Genomic DNA, 24682 nt, shown 5'->3' on the forward strand with positions numbered 1-24682 from the left:
CAATTCTTCTGAATCATTGTACCACCAATCACTCCCTCTTTTTCATGAATCTCCAATCTCTCTCCTATCCAGTAACTCCTTCCCATCTACCTACTAACAAGCTATGGTCAGATCAATGGTAGGGGAACACCTTCTCATGACCTTTCTAGCCTATCTAACTACCACTTCCTCTCTCTGTTCTCTTTTCCCACTATGCTTCTTAACAGATAAAATACCTAATGCTTCTGCTCTCTCCTCCATCTACTCTTTTCTCAACTCATGCTTACAATTAGGCTTCTAGCTATTTAATAAAAGATGACCGATGGTGATAGCTTCCATGGAACGATGGAAAGGGAACAGGACTCAAAGTCAAGAAACTGGTCTGAGTCCTGTCCCCCTTCAAGCCCCCAAAACACCTCATATATTACAAAAGTCTTATAATTGGTCTTCCTGCCTCTAATCTCTTCCTTTTCCAGTCTGTCCTCTACAAAAGTAATGCTCATTTTTATCTTTACATTTTCAGAGCCAAATTCATTGCCTGGCATATTGTAGCTTAACAAATGCTTGCTCATCAATAGACTGATAGAATTTCTAGTTTCCTTAAAGACTCAGATCAAACTCCAGATCCCCTTCTTCTACCCCTAAAATTACTTTGTATCCTTGAAAATGTACTTATCCATTCCCCAATTTTCACATCCTATAAACTCCTCCAAGGCAGGCAGTATTTCATTTGTGTCTTTGTATGTCTAGGTGTTAACATGAATTTATATTCTTAGTTGTGTAACTGTGTGGGCAAGTCATCTTAACTTATCTGAGTTTAAGTATGTAAAAACAAAGACAGTTCTAAGAAAAACACTTTGTAAACTTTCAAGTCCAGTAAAAATGAGAACTCTTCATGTCCCAGTGACTTTAATTCATTCCTTCCCCTTGACCTCTCTGCAGTACTTGACTCTATTAACAACCCCTCCTACGGGGATTCTTTCTCTCCATCTGGTTTCTAAGATATGACAGTTCCTAGTTCTACCCATACCACTCAAGTGAATCCTGATATGACTCTTTTCCTGGCTCCTCATTCTTTTCTGCTTTTGGTCTTCTGATCTTTCTCCTTCAGCAATCTCATTTACTCCCATGGTGACTCTCTCCTGTACCATTATTTCTTTTTTTTTTTTTTTAAGATTTTATTTATTTTGTTTTACAATTTTTCCCCTAATCTTACTTCCCTCCCCCACCCCCCACAGTGGATCATTATTTCTTGAAAAACCTTTAGATATGCTTCACTTCACCCTCCACCTCTTATCTCCATAACCTTACAGCACCCCCTCAATATCCTTCCTTTTTTTCCCCCTCTTCCCTTCCCCAACCCCCAGTTCTAGGAACATAAGCCAGCCTCAATCAACTTTGCCATTGTTTCTGGATGGAATGTGTTGATCTGCTCTCCTTTGGCTTCCTCACCAACCCTGTGACTTTTCAAAGCCAAGTCCCTCCTTGGCAACCACTTCCCCTTTGTATGTTAGAATGGAATTTCCTTAAAAGCAGAGTGTTTAGCGCATTATAGAGATTTAATAAATGTTTTTTCATTCATTCCTAGTTTCTGTCTCTATGCAGGTGATGTCCAAATCTCTCTCCAGCCTTGACCTCTTCTCTGAAACCCCAACTTGCATCTTTAGCCACCTACACTATGTTCTGGCAGCACTTCAGACTCAAAGCCCTGGCCCTCTGTGAAGCAGAGAAATGGCACAGTCTCCAAGGTTAAAAATCTCAGTGTGACTTTACTCTTCCCCTCCCTCCCTGAGTCACCAGGCCCTATTGCTTCTTCCTCTGTTCCATCTCTCACATCTGTTTTCTTCTCTCAGATGCCACTGACATAGCCCTAATTACCACCCACTTGGGATTACAATCACCACCCGGTTGGTCTCATTTCTCCTTGCCAACCTCTCCAATCCATCCTTTATGCTTCTGCCTCAGGAATCTTTCTGATTCAAGGATCTGGTCATGCCATTAATGGGAGACAGAGACAGTACAGAACAGTGGGAGAAGTCAGAGGACCAATGGTTAAAAAAGAGGGAGAGCCTGGTGTGCTAGAGGCTCCAGCACTAGACCTAGAATTAGGAATGTCTAGATTCAATTCCTACCTCAGACACAAACAAGCAAAGAATTTACCCTCTCCTCAATGACCTTCCTTCCCATCCTAGTGATTCCTCTAATTCCAGGCTCCTTTCCTGAGTGATGGGTCCCTAACCCAGAGGACCATTTCATGAGGTGCCCAGGTTACATTCACTCTACTTTCTCCTGGTTCTGCTCCTTACTCTAGTTGTCCACATTCATTCCAGCTCCCCTTTTAGGTATTGTCTTCCCCTATTAGAAGTAAGTTGAGAGTTGATGCCACCTTTTTTTGCTTGTCTTTTTGTCCTCAGTTTACTAGTAAGCAGTTAAAAAATAATATTTAACACTTAGATACTGCTTACTGTGTGCTAAGTGTTTCTGTTCCTTAAATGCTCTACCTAACTTATCTAGCTGTCTGTCTATCTACCCTCCCTAGCCTTCAATTTCCTCATCTGTAAAATGAGGGAGTTGTATACAATGATTACCTTGAAGATCCTGTCTATTCAAAATCTATAATTCTGTGAATCCCAGCTGTAAAACTGACTACCTGCATTACCTTAGATAAGTCACCTCTCTGGGCTTCAGTTTCCCTGTTTATAAAATGGAGGAGCTGGATCATATGATCCATAAGATACCTGTTAGCCAGAGGCCTTTGGGTCACCCCTGTTGACTTCCACAAATATCTGTTATATGTCAGATAAATAAAGATGGACATCATCCTTCTCATTGGTTGATCTCATTATCATATTCAACAACCCAACTTCTCTGGGGAAGCACTATGCTGGCCCACCTGGTGTGACTGACACTTACCTTTTGCACCTCTAAAAAGGACTTTATAGTGCTTTTCCAATCGCTTGGCCATATAGTTAGCATTTAATATCGCAATCTCTGTGGCATGCTTGAGACCCCTGCCTCCCATCATCTGCAACAGAAGCAAAATGGTCACAGAATATCAAATCTGACAATGTTCCCTAAGTGACCAACAAACCAAAAGTATCTACATATATTCCTCCCTTACCTTACCCCACAAAGAAAACCATCCCTACTCAGGTCATACTTTTACTTACAATAACTATAATAGCAGCTAACATTGACAGAGTACTTCAAAGTTTGCAAAGTGTATAATATTATCTCATAGATATAGGAGTTATAGGGATAGAGTCATAGACAGTCAGAAAGAGTTATGGAGAATGTCACAGAGCTAGAAGTTCTCATTATTCATAAGTAAGGAGAGCTTTATTATGGTCAAATTTAAACTTTGAAGTGCAGGGATGTGTCGAGAGCTCACCTAGGCCAACTTTGCAAGGTTCCAAGGTCAACATTTTAAAAAATGAACACTCCTGATAAATTAACAAAATCCTACAGTGGTATAAAAATGTCTTCATGTGTAAGTAATATCTCCTTATGGGAAATTCATTGAATTTCAATCACCACCTAATCTGTTTTATTGTCCTTTTGTTTGTCCTTCCAGATTATCTAATAGCACAATATTCTGCATAGAGATGTTTAATAAATGTTGCTGACTGGATAAATCATCTCTAGATCATCTAGATCATCCAGATGCAGGATCACCTGTGATCCATGAATAATTACAGGCTAGCATCTTCCAATATTAAGAGCAATTTAAAAATCTTAACTTCTTGGTTTGTAGCAAAGTTTTATTTTTCTGTATACAGCAAAAGGTAAATTTGATATTGGGGAAAGAGCAAAGGAAAAAAAGAAAGAAGGAAGAAAAGGAAAGAAGGAATAAGAGAAGAAAGGAAGGAAGAGATGATGGAAGAAGGAAGGAAGGGAGGAGGGAGAAGGAAGGAAGAAGGTAAGGAAGGAATAAAGGAAAGAAGGAAGGGAGGAGGAAAGAAAGAAGCAAGAGATGGAGAAAAAAGGAAGGGAGAAAAGAAAGAAAGAAGGGATGGAGGAAGGAAGGAAGGAAGGAAGGAAGGAAGGAAGGAAGGAAGGAAGGAAGGGAGGGAGGGAGGGAGGGAGGAAGGAAGGAAGGAAGGAAGGAAGGAAGGAAGGAAGGAAGGGAGGGAGGGAGGGAGGAAAGAAGGAAGGAAGGAAAAAGAAGGAAGGATAGAGAAAGGAAGGAATAAGAGAAGGGAGGGGGAATAAAAAAAGAAGAAGGAAGAATGGGAGGGAGGAAAGGAGAAAAGAAAGAAGAAAGAAAGGAAGGGAGAGAAGAAAGGGAGGAAGGGAAAAAGGAAAGAAAGAAGGAGGAAAGAAGGGAAGGAAGAAAGGAAGGAAAGAAGGAAGATATGGAGGAAGGAAGGAAGGAAGGAATCAAGTATTAAAGGCTACCATGTACCAGGTACTATGTTAAATTCTTTGTAAATATTTGATTCTCACAATTGTGGGAGGGAGATGATATTATTATACCAACTTTACAGTTAAAGAAACTAAGGCAGATAGTAGTTAAGTTGCTTGCCCAGGATCACATAGTTAATAATTATCTGAGACTATTTGAACTTGCCTATTCTCTTCAGCAGAGAGGGCACTGGGTCACACAGTCGCCTCCGAAAATTAATGGACTTATGATTTCACTAAATTCTCAGAATTCTCCAATGTAACAGCTTTCTCTCATTTCAGGTTGGCACCTTCCCTGTACCTTCTAGTCTTCAGAGAGTTTCCTACAGTGCTGATTAATCAAATCTTAACAACCTCTAAATTCTAGAGCTCTCACTGTTTGGATCACTGTCTAAGGGATATCCATTCCTGCCTTGGATATCAAATCATCTGGGGTCATATGATGACAATTTATATGTGCAGCGCCATTGGGCACCTCTCCCACCTAATCCTAGGTTTTCAGGGAAAGAGGAGCTGTAGTTTACTAAAATCTAGAATGGGCGGACAGGTAGGACAGGAGATTCTTGACCTTTTTTATAATCATACTCTCCTTTGGATGATGCCTATGAACCCCTACTCAAAATGTTTTTAAATGCAAAATAAAATAAAAGAATGATACTTGATAAAGCAAAATAAAATGCATAGGATTACCAAGTAAACCAATTCTATTAAAATAGTTATTAAAATATTTTTAGAAGAAACTCATGGACATGGAAAGAAGGGCTAAACAAGACAACCTTGTAAAGTTTGTATATAGTGCCTTTCATCCCTCCTTTTCCATTTCTCTCTCTCCTGTCTCCTCAAGGCAGTATAACAAACCATTTTTGAGGGGATAATTGCTAAACAGAGATTATCAGGAAGTGAAAATTATTCAAAACACATAAAAACTTAAAAAGAATGGGGAGGGGCAGCTAGGTAGCACAGTGGATAGAGCACCAATCTTGGAGTCAGAAGCACCTGAGTTCAAATTTGACCTCAGACACTGAAAAATTGCCTAGCTGTGTGACCTTGGGCAATCACTTAATCCCATTGCCTTAAATATATATAAAAAAAATTTTTAAGTGTGAGAATTGGGAGAATAATAGATGTGAAAACTACAAGCTAATGCCTCTAAACCATAGGACAATTCAGCCCAGTTTTCAAAGATTTCAAAGTCAATGATTTGGTTCAAATGAAAGAGGTAGTGCAGGGTAAAAGAGAGTACAGGTAAGAAGTCTTGGGTTCAAGTTTGAGGGCTTTGACATTTACTGCAACAAGTCAATCTTTTAATCTGTCAAATGGGGATGGAGGGTAATAATTCTTAAAATACCAATTTCATACTATTATTGTGGGAAAAGCCAAAACAGAGTAACAAGAAGATATTTTTTCATCTCTATTTGGGAAAAAAAGCTGCATTAACTAAGCAGTTAGTGAGGCAACACAGGAAAAGACAGAACAGAACAAGAGTTACAAATGGAATTTTTTAAAAAGAAACATCCAGTTCCAATAGGCTCTTTCATTTTTTTTCAAATAAGGCAAATTTTCTTGACAAAGTTAATTATTCAAGCAATTACAGCTCTCCACCTCTGAAGATACAAAGAGAATATATTAGACAAAGTAATCAGTACAGAAATTTCTGCAAGACTTCACAGTCTTGCCTTTATCAACTAAGATATAGATTCTTAACCTGTGGTCCATGAATACATGAGGTTTTATCAATACTTTGATAACTATATTTAATATAATTGGCTTCTTTTGTATTTTCATGCTTTTCATTTTTAGCATTTAAAAACGTAACTCTGGGAAGGGGTCCTTGGGCTTCATCAGACTGCCAAAGGGAGTCAAGACATAAAATTGATCATGAATCTATGGTCTAAAACAAGGTCCATGTGATGAGCAAGAATATCTAAATGATATTTCTGGATTTTGCTCAAAGAATATATTAGAATAAGAAGATCACAAGATAATAGATTTAGAGCTGAGAGAAGGATCCCAGGGACAATCGAATCCCAATACTCATAAGCATTGGTATCACTTTTAAATGGTAAATGGGTGACAGTATAACTAATCATATCTAATTGGGATGAGTTTGGTCTAACACTGAGATCCACTTGTCAACAACATGGTCATATCTGTTTATGATTTCTTCAAGTAATTCCTGTTTCTGGCATTCAAGGTCTTTCACAATCAAGCTTCAGAGGTCCCTGATCATTAACCTTGTCATTACATTTCCTTTCACGCATTACAGGGGGAGTTCTGGCTTGAGAATCAAAAGGCCTGGGTTTGACTTTTGGTTCTGCCATTTTGTATCTATATGACCTTGAGCAAACAACTTCTCACTAAGCTTCGGTTCCCCACCTATAAAGTAAGAGGGTTGAACTAGAAAATCTCTAGGTTTGTTTCTAGCTCTAAATCTACAATTGTACTATCTACTACACTTCCATCTCCCATTTTCCTCTTGTCTTCTTCCATTTCTTCTGTACTTAAACTTTGCTGTCACGGGTCCTTGTACACTAGGCCTGTTACCATTAGCTTTGGAACATTAATTAAGGAATTTCCACATTTACAAGCATACCCCCCACACACACCACTGCTGAAAGATGTTCCTCACCTTAATATACGCCCAAGAAATTGGCAAAATGGCACTGGATCCCCAGGGAGCAGCACTGACAGTTCCCAAAGGGTGCCCATCTTTATCCAGCATTATTGGGATGACTGGATGGTTTGGTAGAAAAGGAGCAAGATGCTTCTTCCTAGATAATTAAAAAAAACTTGAAAAAAATGCACAAAGAAATACAACAATTTATTTACATGGTTTACAGGGAAGATCATAGATTTGAAACTGGGAAGGGCTTTAGGGACCCTCTAGTCCAACTCTTTCTCAAAAGGTTAAGTTACTTGTCCATGCTCAGACAGCTAAATGTCAAATTTGAACCCAGGTCTTTCTGATTCAGAGCCAAGTCCTCTAATTTATTATGCTGCTTCTCAGATTAATTATTATTATTATTAATTAATAATAATTAATTAAATAACAAATAATTGATAATAAATAATAATAATAAGGCTGGTGTTTGCATGGTGCCTACAACATACCAAGCACTATTTTAAGTGTTTTACATATACCATTTTATATGATCCTCTAAACAATCTAGGAGGTAGTTGCTGCTATTATTCCCATTTTATAATTGAGGAAACTGAGGCAGGCAAAGGCTAAGTCACTTTCACAGTGTCACACAACTAGGCCAGATTTGAATTCAAGAAGATGAGTTTTCCATATCCAGCACTATCCACTTCACCACCTAGCTACCCCATATTTAAATAAATAATCCTAATTTCAGCTCAGAACCAGTAAGTAGTCAGTTATCTGCCCACTCTCCCTGTAGCACTATAGCACATTGCTGAAGAAATGAACTAAATCTTCTTTTCAAAGCCTTCAGGAAGTGGTTGTCCACACCATTTATCACAGGAGTTAATTTCAACTTCATAATCTGAGTGAATTAACAATTAACAAGTATTTCTTGATATTTGGTATGGCTTTTTACTTGGTTTTATTCCTAACAATGACATTCTTTCCTCCCAGCTCATCAAATATAAAGTAAGATTCCAATCTGGGAAAAGGTGACTTCTATAGATTGAAGTCATTGGTCAGTGTTGACAGTGTTTTGGGAAATTTTTTTTGTAAATCAACTTCATTTAAGTTGTGAAAGTCTTTTAGGAAAAAGGCTTTTTTTCAGTAAAAGAAGTGCTACAACTACTAAAATTTGAAATGGTGTCCATCCATACTATTGGTTATATGGGCAGTGAAAAGTCCTAGAATCAAATTTTTACCCCACTACTTCCATTCATTCCCTCAGACACTTGTCAAGCTTTTTTTAAATTTTGGTAGGGTGGGAAGTAGGACACAATCTGGGTTTAGTGACTTGTCCAGGGTCATATAGCTAATAAGTACCTGAGATGAAATTTGGACTCAGGTTCTCCTGACTCCAAGGCCAGTGCTGTTTCCACTGTGCCCCACTGTCAAGCACTCATTGAGCTTAGTGAGGGAAGAGGAACTCAAGGTCAATAAGACACAGTCCCTAAATCCATGTAGCTTATAGTAGGGATACAAAAGATACAATCATAATTATTACTATAATTGAAAAATGTATTGTAGGGCTGTCAAGCAAAAAAACTATGTGAAGTCTGGGGAGGTAAATTCTTTACTGATAGGGATATCTGGGCAGGCTTCATGGAAGTGGAGTCATTTGAATTGAGTTTTGAAGTCAAAGAGGGAATTCCAGGTATGAACAAAGGTAATGAGACAAGAAAACACAATACATGTGGGGAGGTGGTAAGGATTGATAAGGGGAACTTGGGTGTACTCCAGATTCATATGAAATAAGACTAGGAAAGCTAATATAATAAAAGGTTGAAAAAGGTTGAATGCCAAGCACAGGATTCATTTTACTGAATTCTTTTACCAGGGAGTCACCAAAGTGGATATAACATGATCAGATTTAAATATGAGAAAGAGTTTTAATTGTATCAAGGAAGGAATGAAGGGGAAGAGAGTGAAAGTGGGAAGATGTTCCTATTAAAAATCATCCAGGCAGGTAATAATGAAGACTTGTATCTGAGAAATGACAATTGAATAAAGAGCTATCTCACGTAAAAGATGTGACTGGAATTCACTTTGTAATTGGATATGAAATGTGAAGCCCTCAGGTGTGGCTTTCAGTAAATCACTTTACTTCTATAGGTTTCACTTTAAAAAACCTGAAAAAAACAAATTAACAAATATTTGTTCACTGATTATTTTGCAAAACAGGTCTAGATAATATCTAAGATTCCCTTCATCTATAAATATATATCATATAATAATCCTATTACCTAAATGTCAGTTATGATTCAAAGCTCAGTATCTTTATTATTTGCAGTTGAATCATCTCTTCTACTAAGATGTCATTTCTTTAGAATTTAGTTTATCTAAGGACATCTGGCTTGAACTGAACTTCTCTCTAAAAATTATGTTAAGTGATTTTTCATTTGTGTCCAACTCTTTCTGACCTCATTTGGGGTTTTCTTTGGCAAAAATACTAGAGTGGTTTGTCATTTCCCTCTCCAGCTTGTTTTACAGATGAGGAAGCTGAGGCAAATAGGATTATGTGACTTTCCCAAGGTCACAGAGCTAGTTAGTGTCTGGGGCTGTATTTTAACTTAGGTCTTCCTAACCCAGCATTCTATCCATTCATTGCACCACCCAGCTGCTCTGCCTCCAAAAATAATAAAAGCAAAAAAACTCCAAAAATTCTATGTCTTGTAGACAACTGCTAATTTCTAGAAAATTTTGTCCACATTACTGGACTATCCCAGATTTGGAAATAACAAGGGTCCATCAAATGACGCTTTTCTTTAAAGTAGTTCTTAATGATTAAGAGGCGCTGACACTTATTGCAAAGGCAAAAATTAGCATTTCTTCTTTTTGAAAGAAGAAAATGGGTATTTCAATCCTGTTTCCTTCGAGATAAATTAGAGCAGCTGACTTGCTTTTAGATTGATGGGATTAAGAGCTTTAGGGGTCAGAAAGAGGAAAGAATTTAACCAGGATCACAGAGTTAGAATTCGAAACCAAGGTCTCTCACATCAGCTCTAGATCTCTTTCCATTTTGCTCCACTTTTGCTTTGCTATCATCAGTCTGAAAACAAGATGGGTGAAGAAAGAGAAAAGGTACAGAAAAATTCCCAGAGAGGAAGCACGGGAAGTCAGCTACCTATCATATTGTATCCCTCCCCTGGGATCCCAGAGCCATGCCTAGGAACTCACACACCAATGGGTCCCATTCCAGGCCCACCGCCACCATGGGGAATGCAGAACGTCTTGTGAAGGTTTAAATGTGAGACATCAGAGCCAAAGTCTCCAGGACGGCAGAGTCCCACCTGGCCAAGATAAATAAAAGAGGAAACAATCACTGGGTGCAGAAAGGAAAATATTAGAGAACCCTCCCCCCCAAAAAACAATCTCCCTCCAAAAGAGCTGTTCAAAGACTAGTTGATCAACAGCATTATGTCAAGGTTACTCATGGTACCCTCTATCCACTGAACCATCTAACTACTGTTATGCACATAGGCTACGATGGTTAATCCTTGGTTCTAACTTCTTTTTAGGAGTGAATTGAAGATAGGATTTAAGACTGGAAAGATCATCCTAGGATCATAGACTCTAGAGTCAAAGGATCTTTAGTGGTCCAGTCCAAGTCTTTCATCATTACCATTGTGAACAGCAAGGAGCAGGGAAGGACCCAAGGTCATTCCACCATTTTCACCTTCCTCCCTACAATGCCTGTGATAGAAAAGAATACTTACTACACCCCTTCCTGTAATAGCCTTCTATCAGATCTTCTTGTCTCTACTCTCTTCCTTTGATGCTACTTTTCATCCACCAAAATATATCTATTTTTATGCACAGATTTCAATATTGTACTCTTCTACTCAGAAATTTCTAGTTGTTCCCAAAATAATATCCCTGGTATTCAAGGCACTCAACAACTTCACACCATCTAGTCTAACCATCTCATTTTTATAGTTGAGGAAACAGAGAGAAATTGACTTTCTAAGTCTTTTAGGTAGTAACAAGAAAAACTGGGGTTTAAACCCTAGGTCCTATACCTTTAAGAAAGAAAATGACCTGGAAATAATAAACTACCCCTGATGCTAACTGCATCAGTCAAAATTTGACACCAGTTCAAATTATTTCACAATCATTCCTATTTTGAATATGGCAGAGAGTGACTTTCTTAAAATTCTATACTTAAAGCGTGGACTCAGGGTTGGGTGTTTTTTTTAAGCCTAAAAAGAAATGGGCTGTGTATGCACTGTGTCTTTAAAAGAGTCAGTGAGAAGCGTAGAGAAGGGAATAACAATATGAGATGGCAAGCTCAATATATGCAGGAGACTATTAAGCGGATCAGTATAGACTCATACTCCCCACTGTGTTTTATCAGCAGAGCATGTTACAAAAACCAAAGAATTCATCACATCACCCCCTAGGACATGCATATCCATCTCTACTTTCCAGATGAACAAGCCAAGCAACTGAGAGGGAAAATGCTGGTGTCCCAGTCTGCTAAGGAACCAGCAAGCACCTCAAGCCAGAACAATAAGGAACAAGCTCTTGCAGTCCATCCAGCCAGAGGCTGCCCCCAAAGGGCTCTTTCACCATCTGCCAAACTTGCTGGAGAAATATCCATTCTGGATCTCCTTCCCCAGGACTCCAAGATTTGATATCCTGCTGAAATGGGGAGCAGTGAATGAAACCAGATGTAAACAACAAAGAAAAAAAGCCAGTATGATAAAAATCTTTGAAGTCTGGGGACCTGGATTCAAAACCCAACTCAGATACTGAAAACATATGGGAGGAAGACACAATTTCTTCTGGGTCCTCATCTGAAAAAGGAGGTGGTATATTAAATGATCTCTAAAGCTCTTTTCAGATCTAAATCTATGAGATTCAAGTATTGTGTGTTACTTCATCCAATGAAGAAGGTAAAAAGAAAATTTTTTTTCATTAAAATTGCAGGTTTATCAGAGATGACTTAGTTTATAGAGAGACCTCTTTTAAATTCATTTATTCAAAACCCATTTATCAAGTGCCTACTGTGGACAGAGTAATATGCTAGATACTGGTGAAGATACAAAATTTAGACAATATATATTCCCCCATTAGGCTCTCATGTCCATGAAGGAGGGATTAGCGCCTTCCCTAAACCAAGATTCTAAATAGAAATCATAAAAAAATGCAAGCTGTTACAAGCTAAGTTCAAAACACAGTTGTTATATAAAGTCCTGAAGGAAAAGAAGTTCCATGGAGGGGTGGCCTTTAAAATAAATTCAGTAGGCTAAGCCAGGAACGAAAGGTCTTCCAAGCATCAGGCACAGCCTAAGTTAAGTCATGCTGCAGAGTCAGGACAGAGACAATAATAAAAGATAGGGTCTCAAAAGTCAGGCTATGGAGGGCCTTGACTTCCAGGAAAAGCAGACACTTCAAAACTCTTGAGAAGCAATAACCAGACCAGTTCTAGGTACAAAACTAGATTGTTCATCAAGAGAAAAAAGAACAAACAAATCCCAAATACAATAGAATGTAAACAAAAGGAACACTAAAGGTTGTGCAGTTGCATTGACTAATCTTGGTCTCAGAAAAGAGATGGAGGTTACTCTGACCTTTCGTTGGAGAGGTGGGAGACAATCAATGCAGAATGTTGCATTGTTATGTCAGATGGATTTACCATATTAATCAACTTTGCTCAACCGTTTTCCCTTGTTAAGAGGGAAGGATTACAAGATGGCAGGTTAAGGTAGGCATATTTCAGAACAATGGTGATATCAAAAAAAAGCATTGATACAATTTTAATTTTAAAAAAAGAAATATTGTTCTGGTATCTTATAGAGAAAGAGCTACAAAGGAGGGAGAATAGAAGACCCCCTCAAAAGCTATTGCAATAGCCCTGGTGGGAATGAGGAGATGTACCAAGATGATGGCAGAAAAAATAAAAAGGAAGGAAAAGATCATCCCACCTGTGCATTCATATTTGCTCCATCCAGGTAAACCTGACCTCCATGTTGATGAATGAGGTCACACACATCACTGATATTCTCCTCAAATACCCCATTGGTGGATGGGTAAGTGATCATGATGGCTGCCAAGTTCTCTTTATGCTTATCCACCTATAGAACAGAAAATTAGAGGCTAATACACCTTCAGAATAGGAAAAAACATAGAATCATAGAATTTGGAATTTGGAAAATTATTTAATCCAAAGTCTTCATGTTACAGATAAGGAAACTGAAGTCCAGATGATTGGGTGATGTCTCCAAGGTCGCACGGTTAAGAGCAGAAATGGGAATAAGAACTTCGGCTCAACTTCAAAGTCAACTCCTTTTCTACTAATCCTAGGCATGTAGGTAGAGCAATAGATAAGGTGGTGGACTTTGGAGCCAGCAAGTCCTGATTTCAATTCTGATCTCTGATGTTTGCTAGCTGTAGGACCTTGGGAAAGTCACATAAGCTTTGCCTCTATCTCCTCATCTATAAAACAGAAGTAAGGATTGCACCCACTGTGATTCAGGGTTACTGTGAGGATAAAATGAGATAATATTTATCACATGCTTTGTGAATCTTAATGTACTAGATAAATGCTACCTGTTACTGTCATTAAAACCCTAGTCTTAGGCCTTTTAATTCATAAAATTGCCTGAAATCCCACCAGATTACTGTCTCAACCTTTCCATTTCCTTTATTTAGGTATAGTGAATCTAGCACTTTCTTCCCCCTTGCTCAGGTATTTTCCTTTCCTTTATTTCCCTGAAGAAACAGATGAAGAAATCTTGTCTTTGACCTCATGATAAAACACAGATATACAGAAAAACCAAATTTTGTTGGGTTGATAGACCTAGGTTTATGGGATAATTAAGGCCAAACAACAACAACCCCACAACTACTCAAAGTGATTGCATCATATAGTGGATGTTCTTATAAAATGCGCCCTAAAGCAAAGAACCTTTGTCAGAATGACCCGAGGAAGGAAGGAAGGAAGATGGGGGCAGGGCAGCAAGGATGAGCAGAGCGGTGGAATCTTCCCTTTCCCCTGGAAGGCAACCACAGAAAGCTCCTAGTCCCTCAGCCTAATAACCTGAACAGGCAAATCTATTCAAGTTATTTTCTCTACACTCTCAAGATTCCCCGGCTTGCTAGTCTACTGGCAGCAAGCAGATATGGTTGCTAGGCAACGCCTTTGCCAAGGATTTGGGAAGGGGGCAGGGAGGACCGAAGAAGACAGTCTGAAACTTTCAGCAGGTGAAGGCTGAAACCCTTCTACAGACATTGCAGTAATTTGCAAAGATGCTTTATTCCTGTCATCAGAAGGCTTAAAAGTGAGCCTGACGTCCTTGAGAACAAAAAGGGGTGAGGAGAGAAGGGATAAGAACAGAATGTCTTAAGACTACCAAAAATTGATTCACCTGCTTATACAAAGACTCTTCAAATTCATTATTCAGAGGAGGGGATATATTTTAATCATCTGACCGTTCTCTAAACTGGAGAAAAGGGATGGAAATCAACCATGGGCAAGTTACTCTAGGACCAAAGGTCCTTGCTGCCATTTTCTTATATGCTGGTGTAGGTGATTGACTTCTAATCCAGGGCCACTTTCCTTAAGACTGCTCATAAAAGGCGGCTAGGTGGCTCAGTGGATAGAGCACCAGCTCTGGAGTCAGGAGTACCTAAGTTCAAATCTGGCTTCAGACACTTAATAATTGCCTAGCTGTGTGGCCTTGGGCAAGCCACTTAACCCCATTGCCTTGAAAAAACTAAAAAAAAAAAAAGACTGCTCATATACTCATAAAATAGATCTCAATTGAAGTTAGGAAACCAAGGAGGAGAGAAGGCACTCTCAGATATACACAGGTCCCTTGCCCCCTTCCATCATCCCAACCCTCCAAGAGTCATTAAAGGTAGGAACTGTTCTTACCATGGCTCTGAGATGAACTATGTCAATACTCCCATTCTTATCCACCTCCACTGGCTGAATCTTCATCCCTGCCATCTGGGCGCTTGCAGGGTTGGTACCATGTGCAGATTTAGGAATAAGGCAGACCTTTGGAAATGAAAAATGGGCAGGGGGTAGAGAAGAATGAAGGTTTAAAAAAAAGGTTCTAAAAAACTTTAAAACCATCAATTTTATAAAACAGTAATAATGTTAAGGAAGAATGAAAGTTCATCCAGATGTGCACTGTATAAACAATAACTAAATGAACTGCTCACTGGGTGGTGTTTTATAAATGTGCTATTTGTTATGAACTGATAAGCTTTCTTGGTTACAAATTGTTCAGAGGAAAGAAAAAGGAATAGCTCTAATTTCAGTCTCTTCCCCCTCAATGTTCTATTTTCCTTAAAGACAGTGCAGATGTTCAGAATATTAGTACAACTTCCCCTCTCACATGCCATCCCCCCAAACTGTCATGGCTTTGGTTTCAATCTTGTCTTATGCATAAAACATAAATACAATGGAGGTAGACTGAAAAACAATAACTTCATTCCCATCTGAGTTGTCTGGATCAAAAGTCTGTTGCTACCCCAGGGAAATGAATCAGCTGATTTTCCATAAGTTCAAATTAATTTGTTCAAACATTACAGTGACAGAGGTACTCTAAACCCAATTAATCAGAAAACCACAAGGCCACAAGCAAAATCTTTCAGACTTAAATGCCAAATCCGTTGTTGCTTAAAAAGCACTCTCTGTTTTGTAGGTTACTGGTTAACCTGGGATGAGATGAAAGTTGTTAAAAAAGGAAGACAGAGAATCTTTCAGTTTCAGCATACTAATTATTTAATCAATATTTATTGAACACCTATGGCCAAGGCATACCAATGAAGCAGAAACTTCATAACGGCCTTATTTACAATTGCAAAAAAAATAAATACCACCCCCCAAAAAACCAAAAACCCTGAAAATCACTAGTAGGAGAATAACAGAATAAATTATAGTATATTAAAAGTCTAAGAAAGGACAATTATGAAAAACACAAAGACATATGAAAAGTTAATGAATGCAGGGTGAAGAATTAGAATGATATACATAGTGATAACATTAAAAGTAAGACTAGAGGAAGGATTAGTGATTTCAGTCATGTGGGGAGTTTCCAGTGTGAGAACTCCCTCTGCAGTACAATTCTAATAGGGAAGGCCAGGGACCTGCTTGATATACAAAGAGATTAAGTGATTTGTCCATGGTCACATCTCTATTTAGCATCAGGGTCAGGATTTGACTCTAGGTCTTTCTGATCTAGACCACTGCCCCTATCTTCATTATGGATCCTACAGACTTTGTCCAGGGGAACAACTCATCAATACCTCTGACAGTTAAGTCCTACAGTTCCAGGAATAGTAGCACCCACCCCACTCTCCTCCACTACCACCACCACTTTCCTAACCCTGCTACCAGCCTGAACCCCACAGCTGTCAGTCATGGGGACAAGTTTTATGGAGATAAGACCTAGCAAATGCCTTTAAAGACCATATAACCTATCTCCTCAGCACCCATAGCTATTTGAAATCTAAAAACGAAAAAGATGTTCATTACTAAATTCTTGACACTATCACATGTTCCAATATCAGAAATAGAGATGGTTTTATCATTCAGAATGGCACTAAAGATCAAGTATTACCATTTACTTTGCAGCAGCAACATCTTGTGCCAGGACCACTGGATTTTCCTATCTGACACTTAGCTGAAATTACCTATATTTATTGTTTCCCCCATCATACACACCTCCACCCTGCCTTAGGAGAAAGAGTGTTTCACATTTCTCTGTGTATCTACAATGCTTAGCCCAATGTTTTGCAGAGTGTAAAAAATAATAATGTTTTTTTCATTCATATATTCATTCCTGACCACAAGGACAATGCTCTTTCTTTTCTAAATAAGAATAATGATGATAATAATAATTACAGGGCAGCTAGATGACGCAGTGGATAGAGCACTGGCCTTGGAGTCAGGAGTACCTGAGTTCAAATCCAGCCTCAGACATTTAATAATAACCTAGCTGTGTGGCCTTGGGCAAGCCACTTAACCCCATTCAAAAACTAAATAATAATACTAATAATAATAATTACAATCAACTGAATTATGCCATACTGATTAGAAGGTCAGCTTTGAAATCAGAAATATCTGATCTGGGTTCAAGACCTGATTCTGGTACTTACTAGTTCTTGTAACCATAGACAAGTCTCACATTCCTCATATATAAAATGGGAATAATAATATGTGTAAAAAATTTCAGTACCTACTTTTCAGAGATGTTATAGGGCTCAAATGAGGAAATATGTACAAATTAAATAATATCAATGAGTTAGTGTTTTAAATAAAATTTTTCAAAAATAGAGGTCTAGACTTGGACTCTGGAAGATATGTTTTTAATCCCTCCCCTGACACCTAATATAGGACCCTGAGCTAGATCTGAGTGACCATGGACAAATCAATTAACCTTGTCCTCATCTATAAACTAATAATAATACCTGTGATAGCAACTTCACAGCTCAAATGAATTAATGAGTGCTTTGTAACCTTTAAATAAAAATATTATTAGCATTTACTACCACCACCACTACTATGACTATGACTATAGTTATAACTACTACAACTGCTACCATTTAATTTTCCCTCCTTAACTGGTAACTGACCATTTGACAGAATGTATGAATGAAGCGTATACTGGAAAATGTTTAATAAAGCTGCCAGAAAATAGATGGCAGGGACAGCTAGGTGGTATAGTTGGTAGCACATTGGCCCTGCAGTCAGAAGAACCTGAGTTCAAATCTAGCTGTATAACTCTTGATAAGACACAACCCCGTTGTCTCAAAAAGAAAAGTAGTGGGCACACTAAGTTTCATCAGTGCTATTGACACTTTCTTAGGCCTAGATGTTCAACAAAACAACAGGTCAAGCCCTGATTTGTCATATTTCCAAATTTCTAAGGTATAAATTCTCACATGGAAAATTTATCAAGTGGGGGCAGTGGATAGAGCACCAGCCCTGGAGTCAGGAGTACCTGAGTTCAAATCTGGCCTCAGACACTTAATAATTAACTAGCTGTGTGACCTTGGGCAAGTCAATTAACCCCATTGCCTTAAAAAATAAAAAAAATTAAAAAGAAAAGAAAAGAAAATTTATCAAGTGGCTCTCCAGAGAGATTCTAGTTGGTTCCAGGCTACCCCAGGCACATACATGTATGAATACATAAACGCATACTTACATACATACATATCCATACTCATATACAAACCTCCTATGTTTCGCCAAAAGAAATGTTAAAGAAACTCAGACTGTTACCTAAGCTAAATTCATTCCTAATTCATGATCTTACATAGAGAAGATATATTTCTTGGGAGCCATTACAACATGCTAAGTTAGCGCTGCATAACAGAAAAAGAAAAAAAATTCTCTCCATCTGTTTTATTGATCATGACCTTCCTTATCTTTCCCTTTGATAAATGGAAAAGCCAGCCTCAAATGGAGCCTTTGATCTAGAAAGGACCACAGACTTTCAAGCATATTACATCTATTTTTACAAAGAAAGAGTAGAAATTGTTCCCGTTTTTTTTTGGTACTGCAGTTAGTACAAAACATCATGTTCCTAGAATTGAGGAGACAAAAGATTGGACTTTTCTTATACATGACTCAAAATAAAATGAAACCTAATACAGTTTTAGTTATTTTTAAAAATGTTGATGAGGATGTTAAAAGGGAAATACGGCATGCACAAAAAAATTGTGAGACCATGTAAGATGCTTGAACAAGGAAGAAAAAGGAAGGGCAGAAGGTTCAGTGAGTCATAGGAGATTTTTCCTTTAAGTAATTAATTTTCCTTCTTCAGACACACAGTGGCTTGGGTGAACCTGAAAAGTTACTTCACCTCAAATGCCTAAGGCAAGTCTCATAAAATTATAAAATTACTGAAAATGCTACTTTGTGATATTTCCCTAGACCAATGAAATCAAAAGTCTGGTAAAAAAAATATTACAAGAAGGTCTTTGGTTTTCTTTCCTCAACCTTTTCTTCGGTTTCCCCCAGGATTTGGAGATTCATTGCTATTTGTGGTGTTAGGTGGGAAGTTTTCTGAAAGTGTGAAGGAAGCATGAAGCACAGTACAGTTTAGAGGCAGTGGGTTATTAGCCAGGAGATCTTGATTCTATTCCCAGCTCTGCCACTAACCATCCATATGATTCTAGGTAAGACACGCCATCATTGAATTTCAATTCCTTCACTTGTCTCTGGGAAAGGAAGGAGACTAGATTTTTTAAAATTTTTTTTCCAATTATCCAATCTCCAAAGATAATTTTGAACATTCATTCTTTTGCAAGCTTTTGAGTTCCACATTTTTTACCACCCTCTCTTCCCTCCCCCCTCCCCATGGCAGCAAGCAATCTGATATAGGTTGTACAGGAGGGTGCTTAGATTGAAGGCATTGGTTTACTTTGAAATTCCCTAATTAGAATTGTGCTCTTGCTCAAGATAGAAAAAAAAAATTCCAAATTTTTGATTAAAAAAACTTAATCAAATTTGGAGAAACCTTTAAACTAATCTCTATTCATCAATCAGGGCAAAGCAATCAAGATACACATACTTGTAAGGGCAGGAGAAGTGAACAGAGGAAAAATAGAAAAAAAAAGTGGAGTGTTCTGTTTGCTTTTTATCTTGCTTTTTAAGCAGAAAATTTCTAGATTTCAAAAATGTTTAAGTCAAGCAAAATCAACCACTAAAAGAATAGTAAGCAAACTCCATCAGAAATGCATTCACTTCTGTATACACCGTCCACTCAACATCACCATCCCTCTATTGTACCATCTGGACACACCATCATTTGTAGTTCCATTCATAATTCAAAAGAAGTTCTAGCTAGGAATCAGTTACAAACTGATCCTACCTCTCTCCACCACATCTGAAAACATTGAGATATAAAATCCCTTTCCAATTGGATATATAATCCAATTGCTGTTGGGGATTAAATAAATTCGATAGAAGACCTTAGCACCTGCTGGCCCAAACAATAGACCCCTGTTGCATCTGATAGCTCCTACACAAAGTTGGCTCAGTAGCCGGAACATTTACTCAGAGAAGCAGGAGGCCAGAGACACGTGGGGAGGTCAGCAAAGCCACATAAGATCAAAAGCACTCCAAACAATAGCAAGGCAGAAAATACAAAAAACATGTACTCTTTCTGTTGTCTATTCTGTGGGCATGAGCTTCACTTACCAGGAAACGATTTATTCCTTTATTCATTCATTCAACAATATTTTTTAAGCACTTATTATGTACCCAGAATCATTCTGGGCAGGCACCAGAAAGGAAGTCCAGAGTCAGGTTGATAGAATTTTGATCTAAACATATATTTCTTTTCTTTTCTTCTTTTTTCTTTTTCTTTTCTTTTTTTTTTTTTTGCGAGGCAATGGGGTTAAGTGGTTTGCCCAAGGCCACATAGCTAGGTAATTATTAAGTGTCTGAGGCTGGATTTGAACTCAGGTCCTCCTGACTCCAGGGCCGGTGCTCTATCCACTGCGCCACCTGGCCACCCCTGAACATATATTCTTCAAAATGGCCCCATGAAATATTTGAAAGGCAAGAGTCACCATTCCCAGTTTTACAGATAGGAGAGTTAGAACCACAGAGGTTTGGGCAACTCTATTCTTTTACTGCCCCTCCTTTTCCCCAAGCCTACCCCTTGCCCACACTCACACTTCTATGATGCTCTCCTTTTCTGTTTAAATAAGCCTTGATTGCTGCCAATCCAGTATATTCTCCCTGGGCTCCACTGCAAAAAGAACAAAGAGAGAGAACAAAGGTCAGGCTGACAATTATGTCATGGGGAGGGGAGTACAGTAATTACAATATAATAATATCACTACACAGTATTCAGAGATCATTTAATGGGACAATCTTACCTATTTGAAATCAGGAAGTAACCTAAAAAGAATGTTCTGAGAAATTACAATAATCAGTGCTGTAAAGTCACAGCAGAAGTTCTAAAGAGCATAAACAGGGTGTTCAAAAAGTCTTATGCAGTTTTAAGATTATTAAAATTATTAAAGATTATTAAAGTCAACTACTGACTATTATGAACACAAGAGCTAAGCCTATTCTAAATCTTATATCACCTCCAGGACCCAGGACAGTGCTCTGTACTTATACAATCAGTCAGTCAACTACTATGCTCCATTCATTCCACAGGGTGATGGGAATACAAAAATAAAAGAAACAATCCCCAATAAAATAAGTGAAAGCATAAGTTGATAGCTATATAAGGTGTTTCCCTTCCCAGAGGCTTATGGATTTTATAAAGAGTGGTCAAGGAGCAGCCTCTGCCTGATCCTATAGCTAGACCCAAGTTCCCAAGGTAGGACTTAGATAAGCCTTCTCCATAGCTAAGAACTCACCATCTTGAGATGATTTTCTTGAACACTTAGTGGGTTTGTTTGATTGAAACCCCAAATCTCAAGAGAGAATTTTCCAAGATGTCCCTGAGTAATTCTCTTCATACCACAACCACAGCAATTTCTATAGGTGACTCTCTTATCACTATTCCTGCCCCCCCACCTCAGCCAGTGGAAAGGGAGTAAAGAAATGAAAACTTGGAAAGCTGCTTCCAAAAGGTTGTTGAGTCTTGGTTTAAATCCTGGATTCTGCCTTGTCTTTATGAATACAGCAAACTGGTCCCAGATCTGTAAGGCTGGTCCATGTGATAGAATTGGACTTATCATCATATTGGACCTGTCATCAAGTTCCCAACTCTGTCGCATATTTAGAAGTTAGGACCTTCTAATATATAGCAATAACCACCACCATCATCACCAGTTATGACCCCTGAACATCCTACCTTACCAGGGTGTTGAAAGAATTAAATGAGAGGTCTGTAAAGTGTTTTGTAATTCTGAAAGTGCTATGTGAATGTTAGCTATATTATAGTATCTATCAGGCTCTCCAGTCAAGATGGCAGCGACTATACATAACACACCCCCTCAGAAAACAATAGATAAAAATCAAAGAGAAGGGGGAAACTGTCTTCCTGCCCCCATCCCCTGCCAAACACACAAGAACATTAAAAATAACTGACCATTAAAGACATAAGGGACTGTGTCTTATCCAAACCTTGTTATCTACACAAAAAGATGCCAAATCATTCAATCAACTTGCATTTATAAAATAGAAAAGAAGCCAAAAGAAGCAGTTAAGAATAGTCCCAGGATTGAATGAGTTTAAAAACAATATAGGATTATTTTTTATAAGAAGATACTACCTTAAGAGACAATCTAGTACAGTCTTTTTTTTTAAGAAGGAGAAAACTTAGGTCTCACAAAAAAGCAAACTCTTTCCCAAAGGTTCCACAGCTAGTCAGGAACCACTGACTAGAGGCGGACTGACATCCTCTGACTTCAGATCCGATGCATGTTCCACTAGAATACACAACCTCCACAAATGAACCTAAGGATTTATTCTAAATTGTTCACAAAGAAACATAATTTTAAATTAGCCCTGTTCTAGGGCTAGAGTGTTAGAGACCAAATGAAATGGTTCAAGGCGATGTCCTGGGGACATAGAGCTAAAAGAAGTATAAATAGAGAAAAGGGTTGGAAGTACAAAGCTCAGTCACAACAAAGGTATCACTTTTTTTTCAGTCAAATCAGTCAACATTTATTAAGTGCCTGTATGTATCAGCTTCCATGCTAATCACTGTAAGGGAGTTTTGCTTTGTTTTTGTTTTCCCTCTGAGTTTGTCCATGTGATTTCTAATAAAAGTCCTTTTGATGAGAAACTGGAAAAGTAAGTTAGACCAAGAGAGTACTGGAGGTGAGAGGAAAGGTGAAGGACCTCTAAGAAGGGGGAGAGTGAGAAAGTATGGTCTGTTAAAGATTTAAATGGAAACATTAAATGCTGTTGGCCTTTGAAGCTCATAAATTTAGTAGTACTTTAACTTCAAAGGTGGAAAGCACGAATGATAACAATTTCAATGAAATGGGAAAACCCAATGTGTTGAAAAACCTATTGGAGGGATTACTAGCTCCACCTATGGGTAAATAAAAAGAGAAATAAAAAAAGACCACTGCATATTTGCAAATCACAAATAGGAGTATGTTCAGAGAAAATAATATATATGTGGAAGGAGTAGAAAATAAAGGAATAACTTTTATTTTTAAAAAAAGAAATAAGCTGGTGAAGCTTTTCCTTTAGGTTTTGCTTTTTCTAACTACATTCATTCTAAAATCACACTCATCTTTCTATAAAGTATGAGATGACATTTAAGGCATGAAATAAAATGTTACTTTTGGAGTCAGGAAAACTTGGGCTCAAATTCCACTTCCTGGCTTACTGGAGACTTACCACTGATGAATCTCAATTTCTTCATCTATAAAATGGAAATAACCTACATCAAAAAGATGTCATGAGACTCCAATGAGAATGTAAGGGAAATTTTTTGCTTTAAAACCTTAGGCAGTTATCATATTATTATTAAGCAAGCATTATAATTTAAAAAATCAAAAATATGAAGCAGTCTGGCATAAGTGGAAAATTTACTGGCTTTGAAATCAGTAACTTGAGTTTGGATCTTGACTTTGAGATTTGATATCTGTATGACCTTAGTTAAGGTGCTTTCTGCTTCCCCAAATAATCATGAGTTTTATACACATTTACACATAAATATATAATACATACAAATATACATATGCAGGTATATAATTATAAAATATTATGGAGAATATGTCATATATGGTTTTTACTATATTTGTATTGTAAATATATAATATATAAACTTTTATTTATATATTTGATGTATATATTTAAGTATATGTATGTGTATAGATGGCATATGATCATATGATTTTCTGTTTACAACTTGTATCCTCAGAAGAATATAAACTTCTTTTTGTTTTGTTTTTGTATTCCTAGCACCTGAAATAAGTACTGAACAAATTAAATTGTTATACTGAATTATATAAAATGAGGCTAGAGGAAGTTCTAACACCTATGAGCCTCTGTAGAACTAAAATTACCATAATTATCAAATAGAACTAAAATTAAACTCTTTTCATGATAATCTTAGAAGAAATATCTCTTCATGATATTCTTAGAAGAAACCAGAACCCAGAACTGATTCTGAACTTTGATAACCAGATCTTCAGTATCATTTCACTCTTTTCCACCCCTAGCCTCCATCTCTGACACTAACATTTTTATTGGAATTGGTCCCCTATTTCTAGTATTCACAAGACCCATGTTCTATAGGAAGATAGCAACTGTGAACTGAGACAGTTTTGCTTTTTTTCCCTTGTTGGAGCCTTTGCTGAGAGAGAGATTTATTCAAACTAAGACAGGCAGAGACTGTAAACTTGGCCATCTGTTAGGGCTGTTTTTGGAGGGTATTTTTTGAGTTGAATTAGATGGCCTTTAAGGTCTGTTCCAACTCTGAGACTGTTTGGTTCTGATTCTGTGATTCTTTCAAACATCTCAGTTTGTAATTTAAAAAAACAAAACAAAACAAAAACAAACACCTCCATCAAACACCCTCTTCAATATGAGTCACTCACAGAAGGTGTTTACTGCTGTCTTCTCTTCTGCCACAAATATTATCCCTTAATTATATAACAGATTTCTAAAGTGGATGAGTCTGCTTCCACACCATTCAACATAGAATAGACCATTTAGGAGGAATGGTATGAGCAGACTGTTTCAGATGAGTGGGGCAGGATTAAAAA

General features: G+C 37.7%; 1 protein-coding gene across 1 annotated transcript in view; it reads right to left on the reverse strand.

Annotated features, from left to right (window-relative positions):
• Positions 1 to 24682, reverse strand: part of GLDC (glycine decarboxylase) — a 111124-nt gene that overhangs the window by 14666 nt on the left and 71776 nt on the right. Inside the window, exons 16-21 of the mRNA XM_074197491.1 lie at positions 20670 to 20745; positions 14907 to 15032; positions 12955 to 13104; positions 10205 to 10317; positions 7013 to 7154; positions 2893 to 3004 (exon numbers count right to left, since the gene is read on the reverse strand). Coding sequence (XP_074053592.1) covers positions 2893 to 3004; positions 7013 to 7154; positions 10205 to 10317; positions 12955 to 13104; positions 14907 to 15032; positions 20670 to 20745 — 719 coding nt within the window. The remainder of the gene's footprint in view (positions 1 to 2892; positions 3005 to 7012; positions 7155 to 10204; positions 10318 to 12954; positions 13105 to 14906; positions 15033 to 20669; positions 20746 to 24682) is intronic.

The sequence above is a fragment of the Macrotis lagotis genome, chromosome 8 (assembly GCF_037893015.1).
Source record: "Macrotis lagotis isolate mMagLag1 chromosome 8, bilby.v1.9.chrom.fasta, whole genome shotgun sequence".
NCBI classification, from domain to species: Eukaryota; Metazoa; Chordata; class Mammalia; order Peramelemorphia; family Peramelidae; genus Macrotis; species Macrotis lagotis.